At 35.4% G+C, this 26,147-nt stretch overlaps 3 protein-coding genes and 1 pseudogene across 4 annotated transcripts; 1 reads left to right on the top strand and 3 right to left on the bottom strand.

Moving 5' to 3' along the window:
* The first annotated feature begins 4,944 nt into the window (after positions 1–4,944).
* On the top strand, positions 4,945–7,480 carry LOC118049100 (LOB domain-containing protein 4). The gene is made up of 2 exons (XM_035058984.2): positions 4,945–5,336; positions 6,834–7,480. The coding sequence occupies exons 1-2, from the start codon at positions 5,160–5,162 to the stop codon at positions 7,167–7,169; spliced, it is 513 nt and encodes a 170-aa protein (XP_034914875.1). The 5' UTR covers positions 4,945–5,159; the 3' UTR covers positions 7,170–7,480.
* Positions 7,481–8,307: 827 nt separating this feature from the next.
* LOC118049099 (photosystem I reaction center subunit III, chloroplastic-like) lies at positions 8,308–9,273 on the bottom strand (annotated as a pseudogene).
* Positions 9,274–9,871: 598 nt separating this feature from the next.
* LOC118049098 (cyclin-T1-4) lies at positions 9,872–16,924 on the bottom strand. Of its 2 annotated transcripts, none has more exons than XM_035058981.2 (7): positions 16,762–16,924; positions 15,670–15,998; positions 13,456–13,537; positions 12,870–13,004; positions 11,659–11,834; positions 11,421–11,572; positions 9,872–11,029 (listed from the first exon to the last, which is right to left on the bottom strand). In XM_035058981.2, the coding sequence occupies exons 2-7, from the start codon at positions 15,897–15,899 to the stop codon at positions 10,020–10,022; spliced, it is 1,785 nt and encodes a 594-aa protein (XP_034914872.1). In that variant the 5' UTR covers positions 15,900–15,998; positions 16,762–16,924; the 3' UTR covers positions 9,872–10,019. The 2 variants fall into 2 exon arrangements, with proteins under 2 accessions (XP_034914872.1, XP_034914873.1); XM_035058982.2 differs by having other exon boundaries at positions 15,670–15,965.
* A 667-nt stretch (positions 16,925–17,591) lies between these two features.
* Positions 17,592–25,559, bottom strand: LOC118049097 (vacuolar sorting protein 3). The gene is made up of 14 exons (XM_035058980.2): positions 24,311–25,559; positions 23,555–23,830; positions 22,701–22,897; positions 22,458–22,599; positions 21,355–21,627; positions 21,194–21,266; positions 20,707–20,755; positions 20,313–20,601; positions 20,056–20,111; positions 19,615–19,683; positions 19,390–19,501; positions 18,707–18,796; positions 18,224–18,394; positions 17,592–18,136 (listed from the first exon to the last, which is right to left on the bottom strand). The coding sequence occupies exons 1-14, from the start codon at positions 25,430–25,432 to the stop codon at positions 18,044–18,046; spliced, it is 3,012 nt and encodes a 1,003-aa protein (XP_034914871.1). The 5' UTR covers positions 25,433–25,559; the 3' UTR covers positions 17,592–18,043.
* Positions 25,560–26,147: the final 588 nt, after the last annotated feature.

Raw genomic sequence — 26,147 nt, 5'->3', positions numbered from 1 at the left:
TATAAATATCGTACAAAGACGAATTCCAAAAAAACATTAATTACACAAAAGGATAAAAAGATATGAGGGTGAGAAAAAACATTAATTATAGGTATAAAAATTTTAATTCAATTGAAAATAGCTTTAATAAAAGGAAAAAAAATGTAGATTTAAACTGAAAAATATAGATTAAAGAATGAAATTGAAAGAAATAAAATTCAACAAAAGTGCCAAGAACAAAATTAAAAATTAAAAAAAAAAAACTAGAATGAAAAGTCAAACATATGAGAAATTGTAACTGAAGGACTAAATGAAAAAGAATAAAAACATCTATAAATAGAAAAAGAACAAAATAAGAAATTAATAGAATGAAAATTAAAATTGAAAAGTAAAAAACAAAAAAGATAATAATATATATTACTTGTCAAAATAGATAAAAGAAAGCGAATAAAAAAAAAAACCAAACAATCACTTGTGCCAATCCGATAACCGTCAGCTGTCATACGTTACTCTAGATAGAAGAAGATACGACGATGTATCTTGGGAGACGACGGAAGAAATTACGGGAGAAGATTTTGATAAGAGTACTACATGTAAAAGTTCTTATAAAGAGACTCTGATTAGTACAGACCTTGATATTCCTGTGGAAATGGAGCACGAAGTTATTTGGTTTTAGGAGGAATCCGATGATGATGAGGATGATCGTGAAGAATGTCCTACTATTCGTGTATCGTCTAGCCATATGAAACGAAAAGGAAAACCTTAATTAGGAACCAACCCTCATAGTCAAAAATAGGGTACAAATTCTTAGTGTCTAATATATATTAATAAATCAATGGAATCTCAAGAAGGATGTTGTCCTTGTCGATTTGTGTAACCAGTACTACCTTGCTTAGTATCTTTATGATGAGGATTATAATGACCCCGAATGGTGTCTGATCATATCTTAACGGTCCTGGAACGGCATCCAAATTTCGATCCTCGTAAAACTTCCATTGATAAAGATATGGCGTGGCTCAGAATTCCCAGGGTCCTGGTGTAATATTATGACAAGTTAATCCTCACACACTTGAGGAACAAGCTAAGGTGTGGAATTCTGGTCGACGAGAACAATGAACTTAGCACTAGAGCAAGATTTGCTAGGGTTAGTGTTGCAATCAATCTGGATGAACTTGTGAGATCTACGATTAGAATATTGAGGCGTTGAATTTGGAAGCCTAAGAAAGGCACAAACCACAGCCCATAAGGACACATGTAAACAGTTATACGAAGGGTACGTACTTTATGTGAGGACATTATTGTGTCTATATATTATAGCTGAAACTAAAAATTGTTCTTCAGGAGTGTCACTCCATTTTAGGGTTTCTATGAAGACATGTAGTTATATTGTAGATAAGGTGCACCGGAGACTTATCGGCCGGAATATTGATAAGCTTTCTCTAGCAGGTTGAATAACGACTATTTGTCAATCAGTGTTGACTTCCTTAGCTATGTATACCATGAATGCTGCTTCTTGTGAAGCTTTGATGGGGTTTTTATCTGGTCAAAATCATTCATAAATTAAAAACAAAATATATTTGGGAGGATGGTATGCCTGTTAGCATAGCTGCTGCTTCACCATTATGCATGGATCAGGGCAATCTGCAAGATCTTATCTTTAGTTTTGAGTAGTGGCGCTTGACTTTCGATTATGGATGACGATTTGAGAGCAGGGTTTGATTCTAAGCTGGTAGATTGTGATGTTGGTATTATTTCTGAGGAACAGCGCTTAGTTGGACTGTTAGCCGGTTTATTGATGTTTATGGACGGTGGAATTGGTCACTGTTTGATCACTTACTTCCGATTGTGGTGTTGTTAAGGGTGGCAGCTAGCTACTTTCCTTCCTCGTCGTGATCGTTCAAATATGTTTCAGAACCCAAAGCTCCATCTTTAATCTTCATTTTTTTTTTTATTGCATGGTCGGTTTGTTTGGAGGGAACTGGTAATCAGGTATCTTTTAATGCTGGATATTTTGATAGATGGATTTACATGAATCTCACCGGTGATTATGGTAACTAAGATGTGGGTTTGGAATTTCAGTTTGGAAACTTTAGAAACGGAAAAAAATTAATATAAAAAAATAGGTTGTAATAAAAAATGGATAGTTTTGTTTATTTAATCTTCAAAAAAAAATTAAACCAAAACATAAATATTAAAAGATTAAGTGTTGGGGTAGCCTATTTGTAATGATAAATCTTTAATTTGTGACAAAATAAAAAAAATGTTGTTTTTTGTATAAAATAAAAAGATAGAAAAAGATGAAAATGAAAAGGGAGAGAGTGTCCTCTGACATGTTATAACTTAAATATTGTTGATAGAGTCCCTAATAAAAATTGACAACGATACTTTTTTATCGATAATATTAACATGTTAGATTTATTGACAAAAATATCAAGGAAACACCTATTCAGTTTTTTTCATAACTTGAATTCTACGGGTAATTTATTCTGTATTCACCAATGAAAATTTTTTCAGTGATAAATACCGAAAAAAATAATAATGTCATGTTTCATCGGTAAATCTCATTGTAATTTAATAATGATATTTTTTTATTAATATTTTTATTTTTATTTTTATTTAATAATTTTTTGATAGTTTAAAGCCCTCACAGATGTTTCTCGTCATGATAATCTTGGTTGTGCAGTCGCAAAATGTTTGATTCATGACGGTGTTATTCTTAAATGAGTCTTGTCGAAATACATATGTTTGATTAAAGGAAATGGCACAAAAAAAAAAAATATAACAAGTATAATCAACACAAATTCTATTAAAATAGGATCATTATACAAACATTTTAATTCAAAAAATTTATTATTAAATATTTTATCTACAAATAATTTGCTAAAATACAAGCTATAAAAATTTATTTGTACTAGTACTAGGTCTATCTTTAAGAGGAAAAAAATCCTAATAAATAATTATAGAGTTATTCTATTATTTCTAAACTCAAAAGGAAAAATAAAATTATAAAGAATAATATTTTTTTCTAAACTAAATAGGAAACAAAATAAAAACACCATAAATGAAAATATTTTCTAAACTAAATAGTAATGAAAATAATTAAAGAAATAAATGATGTATCCTAAGAATCCTCCAACAATAGTCTCCTTATAGAGAATTTGTCATTGATCTTCTTTCAATCTTGTGGATATTTAATTAAGACTTTTCCATCCCTGTTCTTTATTTAATATAACAATTTTATATATAAACTTTATTCTTTTCATGTTGAAATTTGTATAAGAAATAATAATTAACAAATTATTTCTCTTTCAATAAATTCTAAAGTAATGAATTGCAAATCTTAAATTTGCTTAATTAACATTTGTTGTATACACATAATCCTTGAACAAAGCTATCTATGTAATAATAGTAAGTTTCTAATAAAAAAAATTTAACATATCCTAAATCGATAATTTTTTTATTAAGCACTTTTTTATGTTTTTATTGCACTTAACCTCTAACTTATTAACGATAACATTATTGATGACATCATCACTGCTATTAATATCATTATTTATGTTAATCATTATTAATATAATTATCATCAAAATAAATATTATAAATTGATGAATAATATTAATACATATATAACTCATTATAAATAATATCATTAAAATTTTCACGATATTTATCTTGATCAAAAGGCCACCCGCTCTACTCTTGTCCTTAAAATAGGTTTTTAAAGTTGGTCAAAAATTAAATTAATTAATCTTCCACCATAAAATTTCCAAATAGGAGATCCTCCTCCAAAAAAAAAAAAGCATATAAAAAAAATATATATTTTATTTTCTTATTGGGCACCAATAATACTATAAATTAATAATACACTAAAACATGTGGGGTTTTTACTGTAGCAAATTTCAATGTGCTTTTTTTAGCTTAGATTTGTATTCAATTGTATTTTTTTTTTAAATTATCCCTATAAATTTAATTGATCTGTATAAATTAACCTAAGTGAATCAAATGTTTTTTTATCTAAATATTACACAAAATATCATTCTTTTATTTATTGAGAAAATGATGTGATTATGTGTTATATTTGTTTTCTTTTACCATGGAATTAACCCAAGAATGGGATGATACTTGAATGAATCTTGTTTTTCTATGAAATAATTTAAAGATCAAATTGTGCTTGTAAGAGTGTTTTTTTTTTATAAAAAAAAAACTGTAATAAATTAAGAAAGTAAGATGAGGTGTGTCGTACATTATATAGTCCAAAGACCAACAGCGCTTTGATGGAAAACAAAGATAAAGAACAGACACATCCCATTCGCTAGCTGCATCATGGTGATTCGTGAATCTATTCAAATACGTGATAGGGCCCACCAGGAAAAACATCATTGCATATCTTTAACTGTCAAAAGCATGCCTTTAACCATTCCATTTTCTTCCGTATTATAATTACTCATGCGATCACCAAGCTGCTGTGTTACAATTTCTCACTAACTAGTTACGATTTTTAAAAGTATTTAAAAAATAAAATTATTTTTTTTACTTTCTTCAAATTAATATATTTTTAGATTATTTTTATATACTGATTTCAAAAATAATTTTTAAAAAGTAAATAAAATATTATTTTAATATTTTTAAATAAAAAATACTTTCAATCACTCATTAAAATACTTTCCAAGCTTAATCAGAGATAATAAATATATAACTTATTAATTTTTTATTTTTTTAATAAAAAAATGTTATGAATATATCGATCTAATAAAAGAGATTTAGACATCATCTTCGTATATAAAAAATTGATTTAAAATAAAAAACCAAAAAAAGAAAAAGAAAGCGCCAAGGGATGTCACAATTCAAGAGATGTTTCTTGTCGACCAAAAAATCACCGCTTCCTTTCATGGGACCCATCTCAGATGGACTGGCTTTGCTTATAAAACCACCGCTCCCTCCCCTCTACTAGACCCCTCCCTCCCCTCCTCCCCTCTACTCTCTTATCCTTATCAGAGCTCTCTTTTGCTAACTTTTTTTTAGCCCCTACCTCTTCTACTATATAGCATATATCCTTGTCTTTTAACCATCTAGCTTGACCTCCTTGTCCTTTCTCTGAGGCCAAAGTACCTCATGCGAGTTTGCTCACAACAGTAAAGATTGTTGGGTTTAGTGTTAACTTGGAAAGGACCTTTGGCACCATGAAGGAGGGTGGCAGGAAACAAGGTGCACCCTCACCATGTGCAGCATGCAAGCTTCTAAGGAGGAGGTGTGCCCAGGATTGTGTGTTTGCCCCTTATTTTCCGGCAGATGAGCCCCAGAAATTTGCTAATGTGCACAAGGTTTTCGGTGCTAGTAATGTCAACAAGATGTTACAGGTTGGTTCCTGTCTAGCTTTACTCTTTATAGCACTTTTAAAGTCTTTTATCTTGCAGAAAATGAACTTAAGGGTGTGTTTGGAAGCAACATCTTGGTCTCAGAAAATGACTTCATTACACTTCGATTGAAGAACTTGAAACCAAACTCTTGAACTATCTAATAAGAAGTCATTTTTTACATAATTTTGGGGTACCCATTTTCTGCTGAAGTTGCTTCCTTAATTTGATGCCCAGATTGGTGGTCGTTTGTTGATTTTTCAAGTGTGCACAATAAATACTCGTGAATTAGTAATTAGGCTTTTATGTCGATTCTTGTAATTTAAGGAAAGAGTTTAATTTTATAGCGATTGAGAGATGCACTTCTTTGATGGAATTAGAAGAAATCTAGAAAAAAAAAAAGAGGCTAAATGATCACTAATTACAATGACGTGGGTAATCCATCTACATGATAAATGTGGTTACCCTCCTGATTCTTCATTGGAAGGGTTAGAGGTAATGGTTTTCCTCCTTCCACCTCTCAAATTATTAGTTTCAACTTGGGTTGTAAGAATATGGGAGCACAGGCAGGTTCTCGCAAAACCATGTTAGAGGTGGTTTTGCTTTCTACAAGTGGTTGGTTCCATGTGGTTTTTTTCCAAATCAAGACTGTTTCTTTGATTTCTAATGGCACTCGGTAATCTTGATAATTGAGGGATGACTAGAATCTGGGATTTCTCAAAATGACCCCCAGGATCTCAAACGCATATTATCATCTACAAGGAGAGGGGTACCAATGCCATTTCCTTAAAGAGATTGGAAAATATTTTTTTATTAAGGCAAAGATTTTTATAAACATAAATATTAAAAAAAATCGGTGCACGGAGGAAGCTTGTAATCCCAATAAGAAATGGCACAAAAGTGACAGAGACGGGCACCCAGAAAGAATCCAAAATAGAGAAGACTGGAGCACCTTGTAATTGACTGGATGAAAAACCATGAGAGAAATATACATATATTTATTAATTTCTATGCATACGGCAGTATAAATGACTCCTGCATAATGTAATCATGATATCATGTGCACTTGTCCAATGTTTATTTTATTTTCTTGGTGCAAGAGGGAAGAAAGCCATGGCCTTAGGAAGGCCACTCTGACAACAGTCAGCCGGCAACAATGACGAATACCCGGAGGGGAGGGAAGCCTGTCAAATCAAATTAACAAGGGCATTATTCAATTGTAAATCGCGTCTACCTCTGTTTTACCAAGTCAATAAGTTCATTGAATGATAACAGAGAATGAAGAAATAATTGCATGAGAAATGGTCATCATGACTTTATAACACAAGATAGTGGATCTTGCAGTCATTTCACAGTGAGTCAGCATGTTTATGTTGATATATAATTTAACTTCATGCATGGCAAGGCAGGCTCCGTTGATATATCTGCACTGAAATGACTGAGGTTATACCCGTTCTCTTTCCAGGAGAGAAGTAAATGGTCTTCCTTTTCATTTTCCAGGAACTACCAGTGCACCAACGAGGAGATGCGGTTAGCAGCATGGTGTATGAGGCGAATGCCAGGGTGCGTGACCCCGTCTATGGCTGTGTGGGTGCTATATCGTCTTTGCAGCAGCAAATTGATGCCCTGCAGACCCAGTTGGCACTGGCTCAGGCAGAGGTGGTGCACCTTCGAGTGAGGCAGACAGCAACTCTATCGAACCATGGGCCAGCTCCTGCTAGCCCTGGCAATAGCGGGTCGCCTTCCTCGAGGCTCATGGGGTCCCAAATGAAGCCCATTTTTGACATGGAAATGGTGGACCACACCAGCTTGGGAGAGTCAATGTGGTCATGCTAGGGTCTGCATGCTGCCTTTTTATGTCATGCCTAGCCTTCCTGCTACTATATCTAGGTTGATTTTGTCTCCTGTGTTTTCAATCACCCCTTTCTCTTTTCCTTTTTTTAATCTTGATATCCTCCTCACTATATGTCAATATGGGTAAAGAGGTATAGACACTAGTAGTGGCGGTGGTGGTGGTAAGTACTATTGTGGCGACGGTGATAGTAATAGCAATGTGGCAGTTGCTTTCAATATAGGCTCTCCTTGCTTTCGGATTAACTATAATGTACATATAATTTAACTATATTTATACAGTGAGTAATTAATTACATGCTGGTTGATTGTGGACTTTGTGGCTACACATTGGATGGAATTTCCATGTAAGCTCTGCGATATATTGACTTTGGCTCTGCTTTTCTTCCATGGTGCAATGTTCTTTACTCAGTTAGACTCTTAAATGATTTTGATTTGTGATAATGTGTTTTATAGCTTGTTGATACAGAGACTTGAAAACGACTCAAGCATTGTTGATACAGACAGAGACTTGCTTTATCAAATCACGCTATTAGTAATTTGTGCAATTTGTCTTCGTCCTCTGGATTGTTTGCTTTTAACTACTGTGTGTAATCCATCCTTGTTTACCAGTGAAGAAGGCGTCTAGAAGCTACAAAGGCTATAGATGGGCCTCACATTTTATCTAGGGCTTTGGCCCACAGAAGATTTGTCGAACTGCAAGCTTTTGCTGTCGTGGGTTTCCATTGCTCGTAGAAGCAAGCCCTGGACTTGTATAATCCTGTTGTCCAATTTTACCCAAACTGCAGGTTGTTTTTCAATTTCTCTAAATGAAAAAAATAGACTTGGTTCATCAAATTTTTTATATCCTTTTCTTTTGTTGTTTTCAATGTAAGTCAAATAAGCTTGTTGGTTTCTGTTCTTATGAATTTATATTTAATGAAAGTATTTTCTTAATTTCACAAGAAAAAACCCTTTTGAAATAATAAAAACAATTGAAATAGAAATTGAAAAACAATTTTAGGTTTTTTCTGTTTAGATCACCAACAAAATTTTGTAAAGTTTAGCTGCTCAATGAAGTTGCTTTCATGACAACTTTCCCAGTGAACTAGACGTTTCTACATCCTTCTTACCAAACGAAAAAAACAGAAAACACAATCTAAAGATTCCAAACAATGTCTCAGTGTCCAACATAAGCATTAGATACATACAAGTAAATTGTTCACAAATAAAATACAAGAAACTCCCCCTCCTCATCAACACACTCCCAACAAAACCAACATAACCTGGGTGGTTATTTAAACATCCTTGACAACAAGATCACCATTGACTAACTCTCTGTAGGCAGAAACAGGCCAAGAAAAGCTTCTAAAGACCAAGCTAGTAGCCGAAGGAACATCAATAATGATCTCCTTCATTGCTGGCTTCTTCTCATCACTTATAGCAATCAAGTAACTCCTACCAACCCATCCAATCCATCCAGCAATGTATAAGAACAAAACCCCCGGTGTAATAAACTCTCCCCAATGCCTTTGGTCACCGCTCACTATCAAATGAGGCAGCCCGTCTGACCCGCATAGCAACCCTTGCTTCCCATAGTTGTCAAATCTTCTTTTTGTCTTCTCAATTGTAGCTTTGATAGCCAAAGCAGGTGCACTGTCAGGTGCTTAAAGTTTGAGAGAAGATTCTAGCTTTTTAATCTGCTGTTTCTCACGTTTGGCAAATTGTTTGGACTCTTTGCATGGGGTTAGGCCGGAGATATCAGCAACAGCTGGCAGGGGAGCTGATAAGAGGATGGAAGAGAGCGCGAGTGCAGCAGAGAATGCTTGGAGTGGTGGTGATGATTTCCCTTCTGTTGATGGAGTTTGTGACGCTGAACATACAATCATGGATCTTGGTTTTGTTGGGGTCACCTGAGAAACCCCAAGTTTTGGCTTCAACATGGAGAGGTTGTTTGGTATTAGTGTAAGAGACATTTTTTATGTCCTTTTTTTTCCCCGCTTTCTTTCTTAGGGATCTAGTGCGTTAGACCAGAAAGAAAGAAAGATGGTTGAAACAAGGAGCATTGAATGAAGAGTGTGGAGAGTTAGTTTTTTTAAAAAAAGAGATTACTGGAAGGAGGGATTGGTGGTGGAAATGGGGATAGGGGGATGGGGAGGAGTAAGGAGGGTGAGGTGGACAGTTGTCATTGGTTAGGAGTGTTTTGCTGTGGGTATCAGATTCTCTGGCTATCTATCCTTCAAATAACTTTTGGATAAGAGATTTGCCAACATGGCTAGAGTATTCGCGTGGTTACCATGAACTCACTTTCACCTACATATCCGTGCAGCAGCTGATAGGCACATGCTCTTATTTCACCAGTCAATCGTGAGTTACATCGGCTTCTGAGACGAGTTCAAATCAACCCTCACAATTATTATTTTTAAATTGTTAGTAAACAATGCTAAAGCTAATTTTATTAATATCTAATTCGATATCCCTTTAATGAAATTTTCTGGGAAGCCGTTCAGGGAAAAATCTTCCTGTAAAATTAACATCGATAAATTTATTTAATTCGTCTACACTGAGTAGGCAGGACACCTATTTAAGGTTACCACGGCTTTCATTTCTGCCATTTTAGATATGAAAAATATGACAGCTTTCATTTCTTTCTTTTTCCTTTCCTTTCCTCTTCTTTTTTTTTTTTTTTTTTTTGGGAGGCTCTGCCATTTTCAAAATTTGAAGCGTCCCGTTCATTATCATGTATGAAGACATATGCCATACAGGCAATCCAAAATCAAACTCATACAAAGCAGTGTTCAGCCAAGATCAAGCCGATCACATAACCAAAATACAAAGGGAGCCTTAACATTTACCTCACAAGTGATTATCTTGAGAATGCCTTCTGTGCTCCCTGTCCACATAACCACTTTTGCCCATCTTGTGTCCATCTTCTATGGTATCGCGGTTGTGATTCGGTATATAATCATGCCGCCTCTTTCCCTCTGGCTGCCTTTCTGCTGGGCTCCCTTTTCTTTTTCGGCCATTCAGCACGGGAGAAGCATCATCTAACATTTCCCCTTCTTCTACATATTCTGCTTCCAATCCCCGTGATGACTGCCCTTTCATGATCACGTGGTTTCCATCCCCAGTTTCTGCATGATCATTATTAGACCAGCTCTGTCTTCTCTCTCGTTTGATTTTCTCATCCTCAGCTGCCAACTCAACCCCATCTTCTAGTTCCCTTTCAATAAGATCATCCTCATCCATAATATCCTTTTTTCTTGTCGTCTCCCCTCGAGATTTCTTCCTCTTCTCAAGTGCTGCCTTCACCTTGTCCTTGTCTATCATCTTAATAGCATCTTTAGGGGACTGGTTAACTGGGCCTTCTCGGTGATCCAAATTTCTACCAACCATGCTGCTGGACTTGCGCGATACAGCATCATCCCTCCACTCTCCAGCTTCTGCACCCTTGTTTCTCCCTACAGTTCTTTTCTGGTCTTCTTCCCCTATTTGCTCTGCCTCATACCTGACCTTACTGGGGTCCTCTCTAGTGATTTCCTTGTGGGAGACATGCTCATGGTGCTGATTGTCTCTAGTTTCTACCTCAACCTTGTGATCGGTGATAACACTCTCAGTTTCTCCACTCCCATTTTCATTATTTTGAGCATGGGTGTTTCTTGGTGGTGCCACGTTGATATCTTGGCACGCAGGTTCAGGGGCTGCTCGTGACGATGTCTGCTTTGAAACATGGTCCTCACTTACAGCTGGAGTTCTAGTCAGCAGTCGATGCCCTGACCCACCTCCAGCACTTCCTTCTACCTCACTCCCCTGTGATTGGGGCACTCTGTTTTGCTCATATAACTCCAACATTTGATTGCTAACCTCTGCAAACAAATCAACCTTAATGATACAACAAAATATCCAAATGCATATTGAGTAAATAAAAGACTCAAGAGGACAGCCAATCAACACTAGCAATGACCATGGTGGGTAAATGGGCAGCCTCCCTATAGCCTGCCCAAACTCCTGACCCTCATAAGAGCAGCCCATAGTCTCTTCTGGTTGCCAACAAAGTAATTGCATAAAAAGATACCTAAAATCATCTCATCAGGGTCAAAGCTAGAATCATCCAATCAGGATCAGTTCTAGCAAAATATCATGGGTCAAAGTGCTGCTATGATTTTGTGCAGCACTAGTAGTGTCATGAGGTTATTTGAAGACTGTCCAATTGAGTCCATACAAGTCTTACAACACAATTAAGGGGAGGGAACCAACCCTCTAACTGGCGCGGGGTGACATCAAATTCTTGCCACCAGACCTTCTCACCATCCGATGGAAGCTTCACTTTGAGGAACTTGGCAGCAAGGAAAATGGCACCCGCTGCAATGTGATGGGGCTTAAATTGCAGGCAGAGCGAAGTCCTCAGCCTGCAAGCCGCTTTCCAGAGTGTGAAGAAAAGAGGAGAAAGCATTGCATTTGATTATTAAGAGCTCAAAAAGGACATTATGCATACCCGTCATTGACAAAATTCCATGCAACTTGAGCAAGGGCATTTTGTGCAACCTTAAATTTCTTTATTGCTTCAACTAGAGGTTTGTAAGGGTGATGAACATTGAAGTCAAAACCCAACGTGGCAAGTACAACCCTCTCCCCAATTAAAATAAGCTCTTTCTGTTGCTCATATACTTCCTGCATGATAAACGTTGATCAATGGGTAAGCCTTAGAAATTCCATAGTTACTGAAACCAAGAAGGAAAAATTCAAGGAGCATCCAAGGCAGCAGGGAGATTATTTGCCAATGCTCGGCAAATGAAAAAAAGAGGATTCTGAGAAAGGTTTTTAATTCAAGAGAAGCACGGTGATAAAATTCTGAAAAAGTGAAAAAGATCTGTACAACACCCGCTAAGCAACTTTTGCCAAGTAATTCCATGTACTTTGGCAATATATATCACCATGTGTCATACATGATAAACCAGTCTTTCAAATGCGAACTACAATGTCAAGGTACTGCTCACTCACAACCATGTTTGGTTATCTTATATAAAGTATGAAGTAGAATTAGTGGGGTGAAAATTTATGTTCTAGAGATGGGGGTGAGGGGGGTGGACAGCAACAACTAAGATATGCGCAAAAAATGCAGTGAAGAGAGACTGGGGTTGTTCAGAAACATAGTAATACTCCAATAAAAAAAAGAAAAACTTTTCCAGTATTTCAAATTTCTACTAAGTTTGGAAAACACATTTTAGAGGTTCTCTGCAGTTTTCCTTTACAAGTTTTCCACTGTTTTCCAAATAAAGAAAAAACACGAACAATACAATTGTTCTTTTATATACAAGCACTTTTTTGCAATGTAAGAGATTCAAAATATTAGTTTTTTTTAATTTTCATATATTTTTATTATAAATCTAGTATGATTTTCTTTTCTTTTTTAGTTTACAATATAACTTTTCATGATAATTTTTAATTTGAATGAAATAAAATTAATATTCTACAATTAGATTATCACAAATACAAAATATTAAGATGACTATTATAAATTATTATTTTATTTTTTATGAAAAATGAGAAATGAAGATGTTTTCCATTATTATAAATGAAAACTAGAATAGGAAAAGAAAAATGAAAAAGGAAAAGGAAAATGACAATAACACCACAACTTGGTAAGAATCAGAATGATGCAGTGCACAAATAAGCTGGTCAAAACACCATTAAAATAAAGAAAACCTTTTGTTTGATCCTCTGGGCTGCAGCGGGATCTTTTTTGTGCATTATCTCATAGGAAACTACAATAACATCCTTTAGTGGACGAGGAGTCTCTTCCACCTTCCCAGCAAGGAACATGCACACAGTTGCTACGGTCTGCAAAGTAAAAACAACAAAAAAAAAAGAGAGATGGATGGAGCATGAGAACAAATCAGTATGAATTTCAATTCACCGAATCTTTTTTTTTTCCAGTCATTTTCCTTGAACTGGATTGATCTTTTTTTTCTTAAATTATTTTACAACCTACATGCGCATCCAAAGGATCATTTGCAAGTCTCCATAGGTCCGCATCTATCACATAAGAAAATGACCTAAAGTATTACCAACAATTTTCTAGTGACCAGCTTCTATTTCAAAAGATATTCTCACAACATTACTTTATGAGTCTCTATGACCTAAATCTATCACCCTTAAATTTCTGTAAAGACATACAATTCATATAGAGGTACAAAAATATCAGATTCAACAATTGATTCAATGCAAGCATTAAAGGTTCAAATGGCTTAGAAAGCATAAGCAATGTTAGTTTGAGAATCAATTGACTCACCCTTCTATCATTATTTGCATGTGATTGGCGAATAAAGAATCTGTGACAAAATATTATTGCTGTGGCTATGGTTACCTGGGGCCTGCACAAAAACAAAATGTTAGTTTCATTTTCCAATTGTTGTCTAGATCTCTTGTGCTCAAAAAATACATGCGAAACAGGTATGCCGGACACAAAGTGGAAACCCCCCCCCCCCAAGAAAAGGAAAGAACAAATGAAAGAAACACAGTTCAGCTAGGTAATCAATCAATTTCATAAGACAATGCCCCACCCTAAGAAACAGATGAAAACATTCATTTTGCAGCATAAGTATTAAGTGGTTTTATTTGTGCACGCTGCTGTCAGCTTTCCTTTTTTTAGAAAAAATAAGAAACATAATTATTATAAGAATAAAAAAAAAAAAGAGCATGTAGTTACAAATTTGGGGAGCACGTCATTCTCAAAAGTAGCATGAACAAGACAATAACCAAATTCAATTATTAAAAAGAAACAGCCACAGTTACAAATTCAGGAAACAATTCAATTCATTCTCCAAAACAAATACAGTAACCAAGTTCAAAAATGGAAGTGCACTCCTTACCTAGGAATATCAGTCCCCTAAAAACACCCACCAAAATGCTTTCAAGATAAACAAGAAAATGCTTCACTTTCATAACACTAATTCTAAAATTCTAAGGATAACATCAATGCACAACTTGGTTTGCAAGCACATAAATATACAACCCTTGACAGATCAGAGATAGCATTTCAATCTATCAAGAAAGCAGTTGATGGATCCATTATATAAAGCAATAATTGAGATTATCAACAGCATGGATGAGTTCTCCAAATTCTATTCTCCTAAGTCCTTTCAACAACATCCCTCCATGCAGACAAAATGAGAGTTCACTGATGAAATCATTGGAAGCAAGCAATGGCATCAATAATGGAAGTGACAGGCAGGAGCATGCAAAGGAAGGTGGTGTAGGTGTTTGAAAGATCACATTGCATCAGAAAGGCCATGATTTCCCATTCAAAATTGTAGGGGTCATGATTATTGATTCAAACTTATTCACTACCACAGCCAATGCAATATTGTAATGACATCATACTACATTGATCAATTAACTACCAAATGGCCCTCAGTCGTGTCTGAGTGCACATGCATGCACACACTTGCCCTTCATTGTTTCAGTAATCCATCACACTCTCTCCCCAACAAATTTGCAATTGAAGCCTAGTTCTTGTTGTATCACATCCTCTCTCTCTCTCTCTCAATAAAGTATGTCATAAATAAGAGTTGATATTTCAATTGTCTATCACATTCTTTAATTGCAAAAGATTTCTAGCATCTTTAACAGGGAAAAAAAAAGAACAAAGAAAATTTTCTCCCATGGATCTTCCTAACAGCACCCTACACCAATACATCAAATATTACCCCATGCATCACTTTCCAAAACATATTTCCATAACCTCAACAAATTGGTGTGACAGGATTTCATTCCTAAAAAAACCTTCACCAACACGTCCCACATAAAGTCCAATGATTATTGAGTGATGGATAAGATGCAGATCATTAGAATTCCACTTCCCCCTATATTTCTAAATGATAACCATCTCTCAAAGCATTGCTTCTTTGTAGAATGCTCAAGTGACATGTTACAGTCTAAACCTGAAGAGCGCTCATATGCCTTGTTATTATATACATTAATTAAAATTAAAGGATATAAATATAGTGCTTGAGATAGAAATCCTTGAACCATGATAGAGCTCTAAGATTAACCATGATGAGAATTTCCCTATGCACATCTGCATCAAAAGTATCCTACAAAGTATAAATTTACAATTTAAAAATTCGTTTTATTTTAAGAAAGCTAACCAATTAACCATTTTAAATAAACAAAATCATTAAAAAAATTCAAAGGATTCATCTATTCTTAATAATCATGCATCAACAATCTAGAAGCACCAGGATTTACACTTGAGCTACCATATAAAATCATCAAACATGATAATACCCTGCATATGGTCAGAGCTAGTGCTGCTAAGAAATATCAAGTGAATACTTATAAGAACTAATATCCATTTGCGTTATCGAATTCCAAGTTTTTTATTTAATTTTATGTATAGTAAGCAAAACAGAACACTTTGCATCTCCCTCAATGTAAATGATGGTGCAAAAAGAAAAATGGAATGTATATATGTACAACAATATACATATATACATGAACTCACACTTTCAATCTCATGCCAAGATCCTGCAAAAACGTGCAATATGATTTCCGTAGATAAGTCTCTTTCTTCAAGTCAATATTATCTCTTCTTGATGGGGAATTCTCTTCTATTTCTTTCCTTGAAAAATACCAACGATCCCCTTCCTCTGGCCTTTCTTGAGAACTCCTGGACGGCCCACCCTCAGAACTCCCATAATGTGAAGATTCCCCAGGTAACAATAATCCAGCCATAGTTTTCCAATATCAGGATAAGACAAACAAGATTCGACTGCTATGTCGAGAACTAGTCTTCTATCACTTCATCACCAGCAAGCATTTTATAATTAAAACCTTCACAGAAATTAAATCAGTTCCAACCCCATGAGACAGATACACAACCAATACCAAAAAAAAAATTGAAATTTTTCTTGAGCTAAGCTACGTAAATAAATAGCACTTAATAAACCATATAAAAATGCCTCATTTCGTATTTGTGGAAATTTTATGTCTTCTATCCTTCTACTTTCTCTTCCATTTAACCTGTTGAGAAGTCCATGTGTAATAACAAAGAGAGAAATTTTGCACGCGATTTGTATTCTGACTTCTTTTTTTATCAATTAATTCAACATACATTGTGACAGAGACAACAGATTGAAGAAGGCAATGTCGCCTATAAACAGTGTAATTATTCTTACTTTTTTTTTATCCATTCATTCAGCGGGTTGTGACAGAGACAGCAGATTGAAAAAGACAATTTCGCTAATAAACAGTGTAATAGACACATAGCAACCCCAAAACCTAAAAATTGAATATTTTATTGAGTTTAGCAAAGTAGACAAGTGACACTTGATGAAACAAATAACAGCGACCCAATATGAGCTTTAACAGCAAGAGATTTCATAGCTGATCCAAGTTAGGGTTTGTTGATCCATTTTAGGTGAGCCCTAAAAAATTCAACAGATTTGACCTCAACACTTCATTTTGAAAAACGTAATCGTAATTTCTTCAAAAAGAAAAGACGAGGCAAATCAAGATCGAACTAATAATTTCTAGGGTTTGAAGAAGGAGAGAAGAAAAGGGAAATAAATAGATAAGATACAGAAATCCGACTGACCTGCGAGAGGGAGAGGGAGGGGAAAAGAAAGCCTTGCTTGCTGGAGCGGCGTCGTTGGTGGCGTTCTTCGTCTTCCTGGCTTCGCGGCTTAGGCTTTTTGAGGGTTTGCTTGTGTTGTGTGTGCGCGTCTAGTACTGTAAAACGTGGGAGAGCTTGGGGAGGGGCTAAATGATGGGATTTTTTATTTTGGGATATGGATCTAAGTGCATTTGTTTATTTTAAATTTAGTCCCTATACTTGTTTTCCTTTCGAAAAAAGAACGTTCGTTATTTCCATTATAGTCCTTGTAGTTTTTCCTTATAAGAATACATGCTCTGTTCCTTTTTAACCGGATCATCATATCCACAGTGGCTTTACTGATACAGTAGCAGTGATGCATCTTTTAGTATTCTTTTAAGCTTTTTTTCTGGTAGAAAATACTTTTTTATGTTCAAGAAAATATTAGTTTTTTTTCCTCTGATAAAAAAACCAAACCTAAGTCGTCTTCACAGTTCTGATTAAATACAAACGAGGATTCTAATCAATTTTTAGAAAACAATTTTCAACTATTTAAGATTTTAAGCACTATTTAAGAAAACAATGCAATCACAGATCATGTTTTTAAAAACTTTAAATTTTAGTATAATAATCTGTTTTTAAAAGTATTTTTTATTTGAAAATATATTAAAATAATATTTTTTTTAAAAATAATTTTAGCATTTTAACATTAAAACGATTCATAAACATAAAAAGTTAAAAATGCGTTCCAGGACCTCTTCAAAGGCCTTCCAATTCCAAAGGCAGGGTAACAGTAAGCACACTTAAAACTATGAATACAGTGGACAACCGTGAGATGTAATTCAATGGAATTTCTCAAATTTCAAAACAATCTCGGCTCTAACCAGCAGGCAGATACGAGGAGATCAGTAAGAAAATATAGTGACATCAACAAAGTACACGAAGAGCAATTTATTACAACAAGGTTAACCAAACCACTCATTTTATGAAAATTGGAGACCACCTACCTTTAACTACCAGGGAGTCTATATAGAGCTCTCCATTAGGCAAACTACAAATGAGCTTCATCGTTACCTACTTCCTTTACCAGGAACGAGGTTTTGTAGTTCAAAGAGCATATTCCTCCTGTACGAGAAAGCTCCCCACTCCTCAACCCAAAATGAAGGGAGAAGAAAAGGAGCAGCTGCAATGACATCTGTGTCTCAAGTCAGTAAGCATGACTGTCATGAACAGACACCACCTTCGTAAACCATCTTTCTATTCTGATACACAAACCATTTCTAGATTAGCGTGTCACAAGCCAACCTGGCTTGATCAGTGGATCTCGCTTGAAGTCATGACCTGTGACAGAAGTGGACTCTCCCAGACGACGGAAACACTGCAAATATAGCATGTAGATTATAGGTTATGTTATCTTGCTTCCCCCATGGAGCTTTTGTTAATGAAAAATATAACAATGACCAACCTTGTAACAAACAACAGTGTCATCTGGGTACATTGCAAACAGTTTGGTTCCTAACCGGGCATGACAAGAATCACAAAGGCTCTCATCATTTATCTGCACATGCCGCGATCTTTCCTCCAATCTTGCAAGTTTTGCATCAACATTTAGAGCACGGGACAGGTTATGAACAATCTGAAATGTTAAAGAGAAGTTTAGACAATATAGACAATGGAATGTAGAACAAACCACAAAACGTTGTTCTATTCTTTTCTGAGACATGTTCTAAAGGGGGGTTCAGTAGAATATAACACAGTGCGGTATGCTATAGTGCTATTTGACCCTCTGCATGACTATGAGCATTACATGTTTTCAGATGGGAGTGGTTCAACCAAGCTAATAGATCCAATAAAGCAACTACGAGGGGGCAAAAAAGAGCCTGAAGGCTCATGTTGGAAAAGGCTATTTGAATAGGTTTTTCAGTAACTTTTAAGTAAAAAATCTTACTTGTCCTTGGCGATGATGGTGAAGCCGAGCCCTCAACATTCTTAGTATTGTATCTGAGGCAAGTTGGAGGGGCATATCTGGGGACAATGTCTGCAACAAAAATTAATCTCTCAACAAGAGAAAACAATGAAACAAGAACTTTACAATCAATCCTACAATTCCAGCCAAGGAAATGGGTATCACATAATGCCATGTTGCAGCATCTCTCCATAAAAGGGAATAATATCAGTAGATCCTGAATAGTATTGATTATGATTTCATTGTGGATCAATAGGTCTTTAGTTAACACAGGCTTGGAGACCAGAGGAGGTCAGAGAGACAACCCAACAGGAGCAACTAAATTAGTATGACAACAAATTAGAGTTCACTTTTGTTATTTTAAATATATCCAGACTAGATGTCATTCATTCCCGCATTTAATGGTAGCTGAGCTATATATGTATATATATATATATATATAGCTCTGATGGAATTCTTACACGTGGAGGCAAATAACAGATATAAAATATATAAGAAAATGCGAACATCTTAAGTATAATGTTGGCTTTTCTCCCTGCTAGAGTTTCAAAATATTGAGAATAGCTTGCTTAAATTTTTAAACTCGAACACAAGCCATTAAGTAAAAGTTGTCCTAGAATGCATGTGCTGCAAGAGAAAGGAATGAGGATGGGTGGATTTTCTACCTCTAGAACTTGCAAAGGATCTAGTAATTCTCCATGATTATGCAGAAGTCGAACAGCAGCATTAAACATGGGCTCTTTACCATTTTGTGGGTCCAAATACATATCAAGTAACCTGAAGAGATCACATCACAGAAAGTAAAAGGCCAGTAGTAAGAATACTAATGTGTATCTGTTGGGGAAAGAGGAGAAAATAAGGAAAATAGAGAAGAGCAAAAGGAAACTAACTGCATATAGGCATCTGGTCTTCCAATCTCTGCACAATATTGTTCAGCAGCTTCACTGTCCTCCAGCTTCCTGAGAGGGCAATGAACGTTATTTAAAATACACACAATTTACGATCAACCAAAGCAGCAAGGAGACAGAGAGAGGTATCTGTGAAACAACAGCCTCTTTAATTCAATTTAGTAATGAGCGGCTAATAACCAATAAAAACCACGAGAACCATGATATATATTACACATTTTTCTTGCACAAGAATATTTGAATAGCAGAGAAATATATAATGAAACCACTATTAGTGAATGGAATGATGAAGTTTTCTCAAAGCCAATACATATATGTCAGCTGAAAACCCTCTGATTCTTCCCTAGCCACATAAATTAAGATTTGAAAAAGCTGGCAAACAGTTCCTCCTAGTAATATTCAGAAAGTAATGTGCAGGCTTACAAGGCCAAAATTTGCAGCACCAAAGTCTCTTGCCCTAATTTTCTGTATAGAATCGCCTGTCAAAAAAATCAAAACTTAAATCAGCAACTGATAAGCAAAACTTGCTCTTTCTGCCATATAAAAGTATTGATGCCATTCATACTTTCCTTTTTGGCAGAAAGATATAAATGGCACAAATACTGATGGGGGGGGGGGGGTGCTTGACAATGATCAATTAAGTACAATTAAAAACCGCGTGACAAAAGAGATCCACCAACCTTTTCCAGCCAAAGCTCTGATCCCTCAATCAAGTCAAGAACCTCTTCCGGATCATACAAGTCTGATGACTGTAAGAATATCTGCAACCTTTCTCGTACAGGACTTTGAAAGATTGAGTTTCCTCCAGGATCAGAAATTTTTGTTTCCTCCAGCTTTCCATCATCAGGTTCCTGGGAGGTACTTTGCACTTCAAAGGTTTCAATTGCTGACTTTGCAAGTGAGAGCGCGTATAGCGTGTGGAACTGCGTGTCACAAGAGGCTTGATCTTCAATCAACCATTGGAGATACCTGCAGAACACAATCCAAAGGCAATTGCAGGTCATATGACCTACCAAAAACCTATCATTTGCATAGCTCTGGAGCTGTAATTTATGGAGTATGTGGTGGGCATACCTTTGGAGAATTTCAACCTTTTTTGGATCAATAGCAGCAATTATTTCATCTGCAATGAAAGAATTGAAAGGGCGGATTCACTTTAGGAAATATAAAAAAAAAATAGTAACTATCATGAACTTTCTTGGCAGCATAAAACTTATCAGCTTCATATCAAGTTAAATGGCATAATATACACTGATCCATGCCATTGCAAATTTACAAGATGTTAAATCTATTCATTTTACAAAATGTTTTCACTTATTGCAAGACAGAAAATAAATTGAGTAGCATCACAAACTAAGTGGACTGCAAGAGCTACCTAGTATATGAATAAAACCTAGAAATTTGCTAAAATTCAATTAAACTTCAAAGCTTAGAATACATTCATGATGGTAGTAGATTCATCAGTGAGATGCCATAGAGTAAAATAAGCAAAATTCTTAACTAGCAAGTAGTAAAGACCCAAAACTCACAGTGAGAGTATTCTCTGAAAACCAAGGCCTACCTGGTGAAAGCTGATCTACTCTTTTCTCTGATGTCAAAACTTGAACTGTGAGTAATGGGTTAACATCTGCAATCTAATAAGATTTCACCGAATTGTGAATTTAACCGTCAGCTTCAAAATTCTGTAAAAACATAAAAACACCAACTTCAAATGCTACATACCCATCCAAGATGTTGCAAAACCAAATCCTGATCAGACAGCTCCTCAAGAATTTTTGATGCCTCAGTTGCAGCAACCTCTCTGCCAGAAATAACATTTGTATTGTCATCCAGTAACTCATGCTCCCGAGCAGGATCTTTCCATAGACCAGAAGAATAATTTTTTGCCAAAATGCGCCATATGGTAAGAGCCTTTGAGCTCATCCCTTTACTTGCATACAAGAAGGCGAGAGTCCGTAAATGCCCAGATTCATCTAACAGGGTTTCTAACTCCTCCTGCACTGCCCATGGAAGTTGTACGGTCATCCTTCAAGCAAGCTCCTGACAACAGCCCCTCTGTTTTGCAATGCATTGGAATACTAAGATTCCGCAGACTACTATTGACTTGAGGCTTATGAACTATTTAGTTTTGACTTCTAGCTACCAGTTATAGAATTTAAAACCCAAAGCAACAGGCTGGTTTGACTGTTGCCATCAATAGGCTGCTCCTTTAACAAGTTTTATATAGTTCCAAAATATCTTCTGTAAAATACACCTTCAGTGTAATCTATAAAAATCAACCAACATTGACAAAAACAAGACATGAGACTGTCTACTTTGAGAGATGAATTGCACCTGACTTCATCTAACAAGTAAACTTCAGAACAAAGAAAAAAAGCAAATATTTTCTTCACTTAACATTTTGTTAAAAGGATCAACATTGAACTGCATTGAGGAGACATACATGATCCAACCAGCTAACTGGAACTGATGCTTATTTGAGTTTAAATGAATTCAGCTGAGAGATAGGCCATGCTTAAAGAGAATAGAGGGAAAATAAAGTAAAGAAGAATGGATCACGTGCAACACCATAAAGTTTTTTTTAAGATTCTTAATATCGATTCAAATTATGACTTCTTCTACCTTAATTATACATCATAGGAGTAACCGCGAACCTTAAAGCCAAGTGGTAACTCTCTTCATTGATTTAAAACTTGGTTTATGCACATGACAGTAACTGATTCATCTGATCATTTAAAAACCCATTACCAGTATATAAAAAAAAGTAAAAACTTTGTAGGGCAAAATTATTTTATCAACTCCAGCAAAGAGAAAGTGGAGCATACCACGATACAGCTGTTTCCAGAAGATGCAAGCTTTTCCATATCATCAATGCGGTTTAGGGCTCTATAGAGGTACATTAGAAGTGTGTCAACTCCCTCTTTCACTGACAAAGTCAATTCTTTTTCACGAGAAACCTCAAGATATCTGTAGTTACAATAGGAGGGAGCAGAAATTGAAAGTTACAAGCTAAAGACAGAATGCAAAAGCTATAACATGTAAACCTTTCAAAGCAAAGTCGTAAACACCTGCTCATATTTTTTATTGCCAACTCAAGTAAATCAGCTCTAGTTGGTGGATTCATAAGAAAATCTTCATCGACTGTAGTATCTACACCTGCCTTTTTAAGGAAAATAGCTCTTTGGATAGCCATCAACCCATCATCTACAACATCTTCAAGAGGAGCAGGGGGAGGATGCAAACCCCAGTATCGATTCCTAGGAACCTGAAAGGGTGAGTTCAATGTTATGATTTCAAAAATGCAGACAATTCAACATAAGTTTAACATACTCTGCTCAAACAAAAACACAATAAAACAGGACATATACACAAATATACAGTCTTTGAATCTATTGCAAATCCATACACAATCTTAGAAACAATTGTTTATTCATTTAATATCACAATCAAATGATAGCATGTCACCATCCTGATCAGGTATACCCAGTCACCAGCTAACCAACAAGTGTATGGTTCCACAAATGCAAACAAATATTGCACCATTTCAAGATTCCACTTCCAATCCTTTTCAATCAGTATGCTATTTCTTTGGCTTTAGAGGTTATGGTATATATGGTTCCTAAATTCAAATTCAGTGAACTACTTAAGGCACAGTTACCCTATTACCATCAATATTCATTTTTTGCTTGTGGCTACTCATATAAAAGAGTGGAAGGGAAGAGGACGAAGTTCAAGAGTTTGGCATCTGTAGAATGCATAGTATGCTAAAGGAAATGAAGAAAGATCCCATGGCTGATAAATGATTTATCCTTGGGGCCATGGAAATTAATGAAACTAAAGGTAAACATATGATCCATCTCTTGTCAAATAAAAAATACTGACAAGGGAATAGGTCGTGCAAAATGAAACTGTAAACACATACCAGAAGTGACCAGCGATTTGGGTCTCGCATTATAAATGGAAAAACTTCAGAAGGTTGCATTGTCTCTGACTGCAGAAAGTGGTTAACAGCTTCCTCGAAATGCAAGTCAAAAAGCAGCAGGAACCCTATTTGAGCATGAACGAAGGATAGCATTTCATTAGATATTTCACCATCGCTCTTAAGCTCCTCCACCAAGGAGACGGCTTCCTTAAAGTTTTTCTTTCTCAATAGATCTTTGATTTGTTCTTCAGTAGGTACTCTCCTGTAGAAAATAACCTGGCAGTATTCAAGATGAACGAGCAAAATCAATAAAATTTCTTTTTAAATAAACTTACATCCAGAGGCATATGGATTGTTCCCAATCAGGACACAAAATCTTAAACAAGTATTTTATGCCACCGATTTCATAAATCTCTTAACAATCAGCTTGAAATCTAAACAACTTGCATCTTAAAAATGTACTAGGTATGCAAGAACAACATCGCTTACAAGAAAAGAAAGCCTCGGGGTTACTTTTGAAGATGCTTTCTGTCCTAAGGTCCAAATGATCAGCTAAGCATTTAACTCTGAAACTCAGCTCAACACAATTAATCTATATGAGCACAATGATTAACAGTCCACGGTTCAGCTTAAATAATTAACAAGTAAACCTGCCAAAGAACTAAGAAGCAACATGCATAAAACTAAGGTTTGTGTCCAGACATCAATAAAGATGCAGTGATACAATATAATCAAAGAGATAACAAGTTTACACACCTTGGTGGGCGTCGCAACAGCAACAAGTTTCCCATTTCCACTTTCCTCATCCGCAACAATACATGGCCCAAATCCTTCACTACCAAAACTAACAGTCTGTACACAACCACCCAATTTCTTATGATACAACTCCATCTTCCCATCCCTCACAACCATTACATAAGAAGCCAACTCCCCAACAGAATCTGGACCTTTACGAAACACCAAACTCCCTCCAACTGGCTGCCCATGCGCATCAACAACAATCCCAACATTATCCACCAACAACAACACCTTCTTTTCTTTCCACAACAACTTGAGCAATGGCGAACTAGACACATCAGGCAATGTAAAAATCACCCCACTTTGGCCCGTAATGCACGAAAACAAACTATACCCGATGACAGTGCCAACAATTATGGAATCATTGATCCAAACTAATGTCTTAACCCCGTCAATACACTGCATTTCTTTCAAAACCATCAGATCAACTTCCTTGTCATTCTTGCCAACTCTAAGCTCTATTAACATCAATTTTTTACCAACCACAGCAGCAAAAACATAATCACCCTCACTTTTTTGCACAAAATCTTTAACCCCATTAACTCTAACTCCACCTCCTAATCTGCTCAAAATTCGAGAACTCGTACCCGCACCCTCCAAACTACTAAAATCGAGTAAATCACTACACTCCGATTCACTACTCTTAACTCTTTTAGTGATAAAAGAAACCCCTTTCAAAAACCCCAGTTTCCTAACGGGTTGAACCAAGCCCGAATCCGTCAAGAACAAAAATCCATCAGAGAGAATAATAACCTTTCCAATCTCATCAAGCAAAAGAACCGTTTCTACAGCCGAGTCACCAACAGAAACGGATTTTATGAGCAAAACGTTTCGAGAAGGAACATCAAAATCCAAAGTCGAATTCGGATCTTTGGTGGAGGGGTTTTTGTCATTTGGGGTATCTGGGTTTATGGAGAGCAAGAGAAGGGAACCAGAAGAAGTGCCTAGGTAAATGAAAGATTGAGAATTCGTTGCAATGGATTTTATTGAAGTATGAGAGTGAAGGGTGGGATCGAAGGTGAGAAGTGGTTCAATGACAATTCGGGTGGTCGTAGGATCGTTGTTAGTAGTAGTAGCCATGGAAATGGAGGAGGAGGAGGGCCGATCTGTTTTTACATTTACAGAAAGGAGTTGATATTCTTACAAGTTTGTTTGTTGACTACCTAGCAAGCACGCCATAGGCCATACCATCCAGGAGACATAGAGCACGTCTGGTTTAAAGTTTCAAGAAAGAAATTGATTTTTTTTAAAAATTATATTTTTTTATTTTTAAATTATTTTAATGTATTAATACTGAAATAAATTTTAAAAAATAAAATAATATTATTTTAATATATTTTTAAAGTAAAAATCACTTAAAAAAATAATCATTGTCACAATACTAATGGGCTTTCATGTTTTAAAGCACAATAATTATTTTTTTATATTGATGTTAATACATCAAATAAAACTATAAAAATTCATAGATTCATAAATTTTGGAAACTATAACAATATATCACAATATCAAATGGTCAGTTGTTAGAGGTGTTTAGCAAAGTTTTTATTTTTATTTTTACATGCTTTTTAAAATTATTTTAGTTTTGAAAAAATATTAAATTGATATTGATATTAAAAATATATATATAAAAAAAAATTAAATGCATATTAAAGCCTCAAATCCATACATCACTTATATTGTTACCTTCCTTTTTTGGTAATGTAGTGCAAAGAGTTTTTACAATTAATTAAAAATATATTAATATTGATGTTATTTGAAAGTTATTCTAGTTAAAAAAAATAAAAAATCTTTTTAA

This window comes from Populus alba, chromosome 3 (assembly GCF_005239225.2).
Source record: "Populus alba chromosome 3, ASM523922v2, whole genome shotgun sequence".
NCBI lineage: Eukaryota > Viridiplantae > Streptophyta > Magnoliopsida > Malpighiales > Salicaceae > Populus > Populus alba.
The sequence above is the reverse complement of the archived record's forward strand: the minus strand, read 5'-3'. Positions and strand labels throughout refer to the sequence as shown.

Excerpts from the sequence above, each read along its gene's own strand:
- LOC118049100 (XM_035058984.2), top strand. The coding sequence starts at position 5,160 with ATGAAGGAGGGTGGCAGGAAACAAGGTGCACCCTCACCATGTGCAGCA. Across the intron at positions 5,337-6,833 it reads ATGTCAACAAGATGTTACAG|GAACTACCAGTGCACCAACG; the intron begins GTTGGTTCCTGT and ends TTCATTTTCCAG.
- LOC118049098 (XM_035058981.2), bottom strand. The coding sequence starts at position 15,899 with ATGGCTGGATTATTGTTACCTGGGGAATCTTCACATTATGGGAGTTCT. Across the intron at positions 13,538-15,669 it reads CTTGGCATGAGATTGAAAGT|GCCCCAGGTAACCATAGCCA; the intron begins GTGAGTTCATGT and ends GTTTTTGTGCAG. Across the intron at positions 11,835-12,869 it reads CCCAGAGGATCAAACAAAAG|GAAGTATATGAGCAACAGAA; the intron begins GTTTTCTTTATT and ends TTTATCATGCAG.
- LOC118049097 (XM_035058980.2), bottom strand. The coding sequence starts at position 25,432 with ATGGCTACTACTACTAACAACGATCCTACGACCACCCGAATTGTCATT. Across the intron at positions 22,898-23,554 it reads CAAATCGCTGGTCACTTCTG|GTTCCTAGGAATCGATACTG; the intron begins GTATGTGTTTAC and ends TCACCCTTTCAG. Across the intron at positions 20,112-20,312 it reads CAGAGCTTTGGCTGGAAAAG|GCGATTCTATACAGAAAATT; the intron begins GTTGGTGGATCT and ends TTTTTTTGACAG.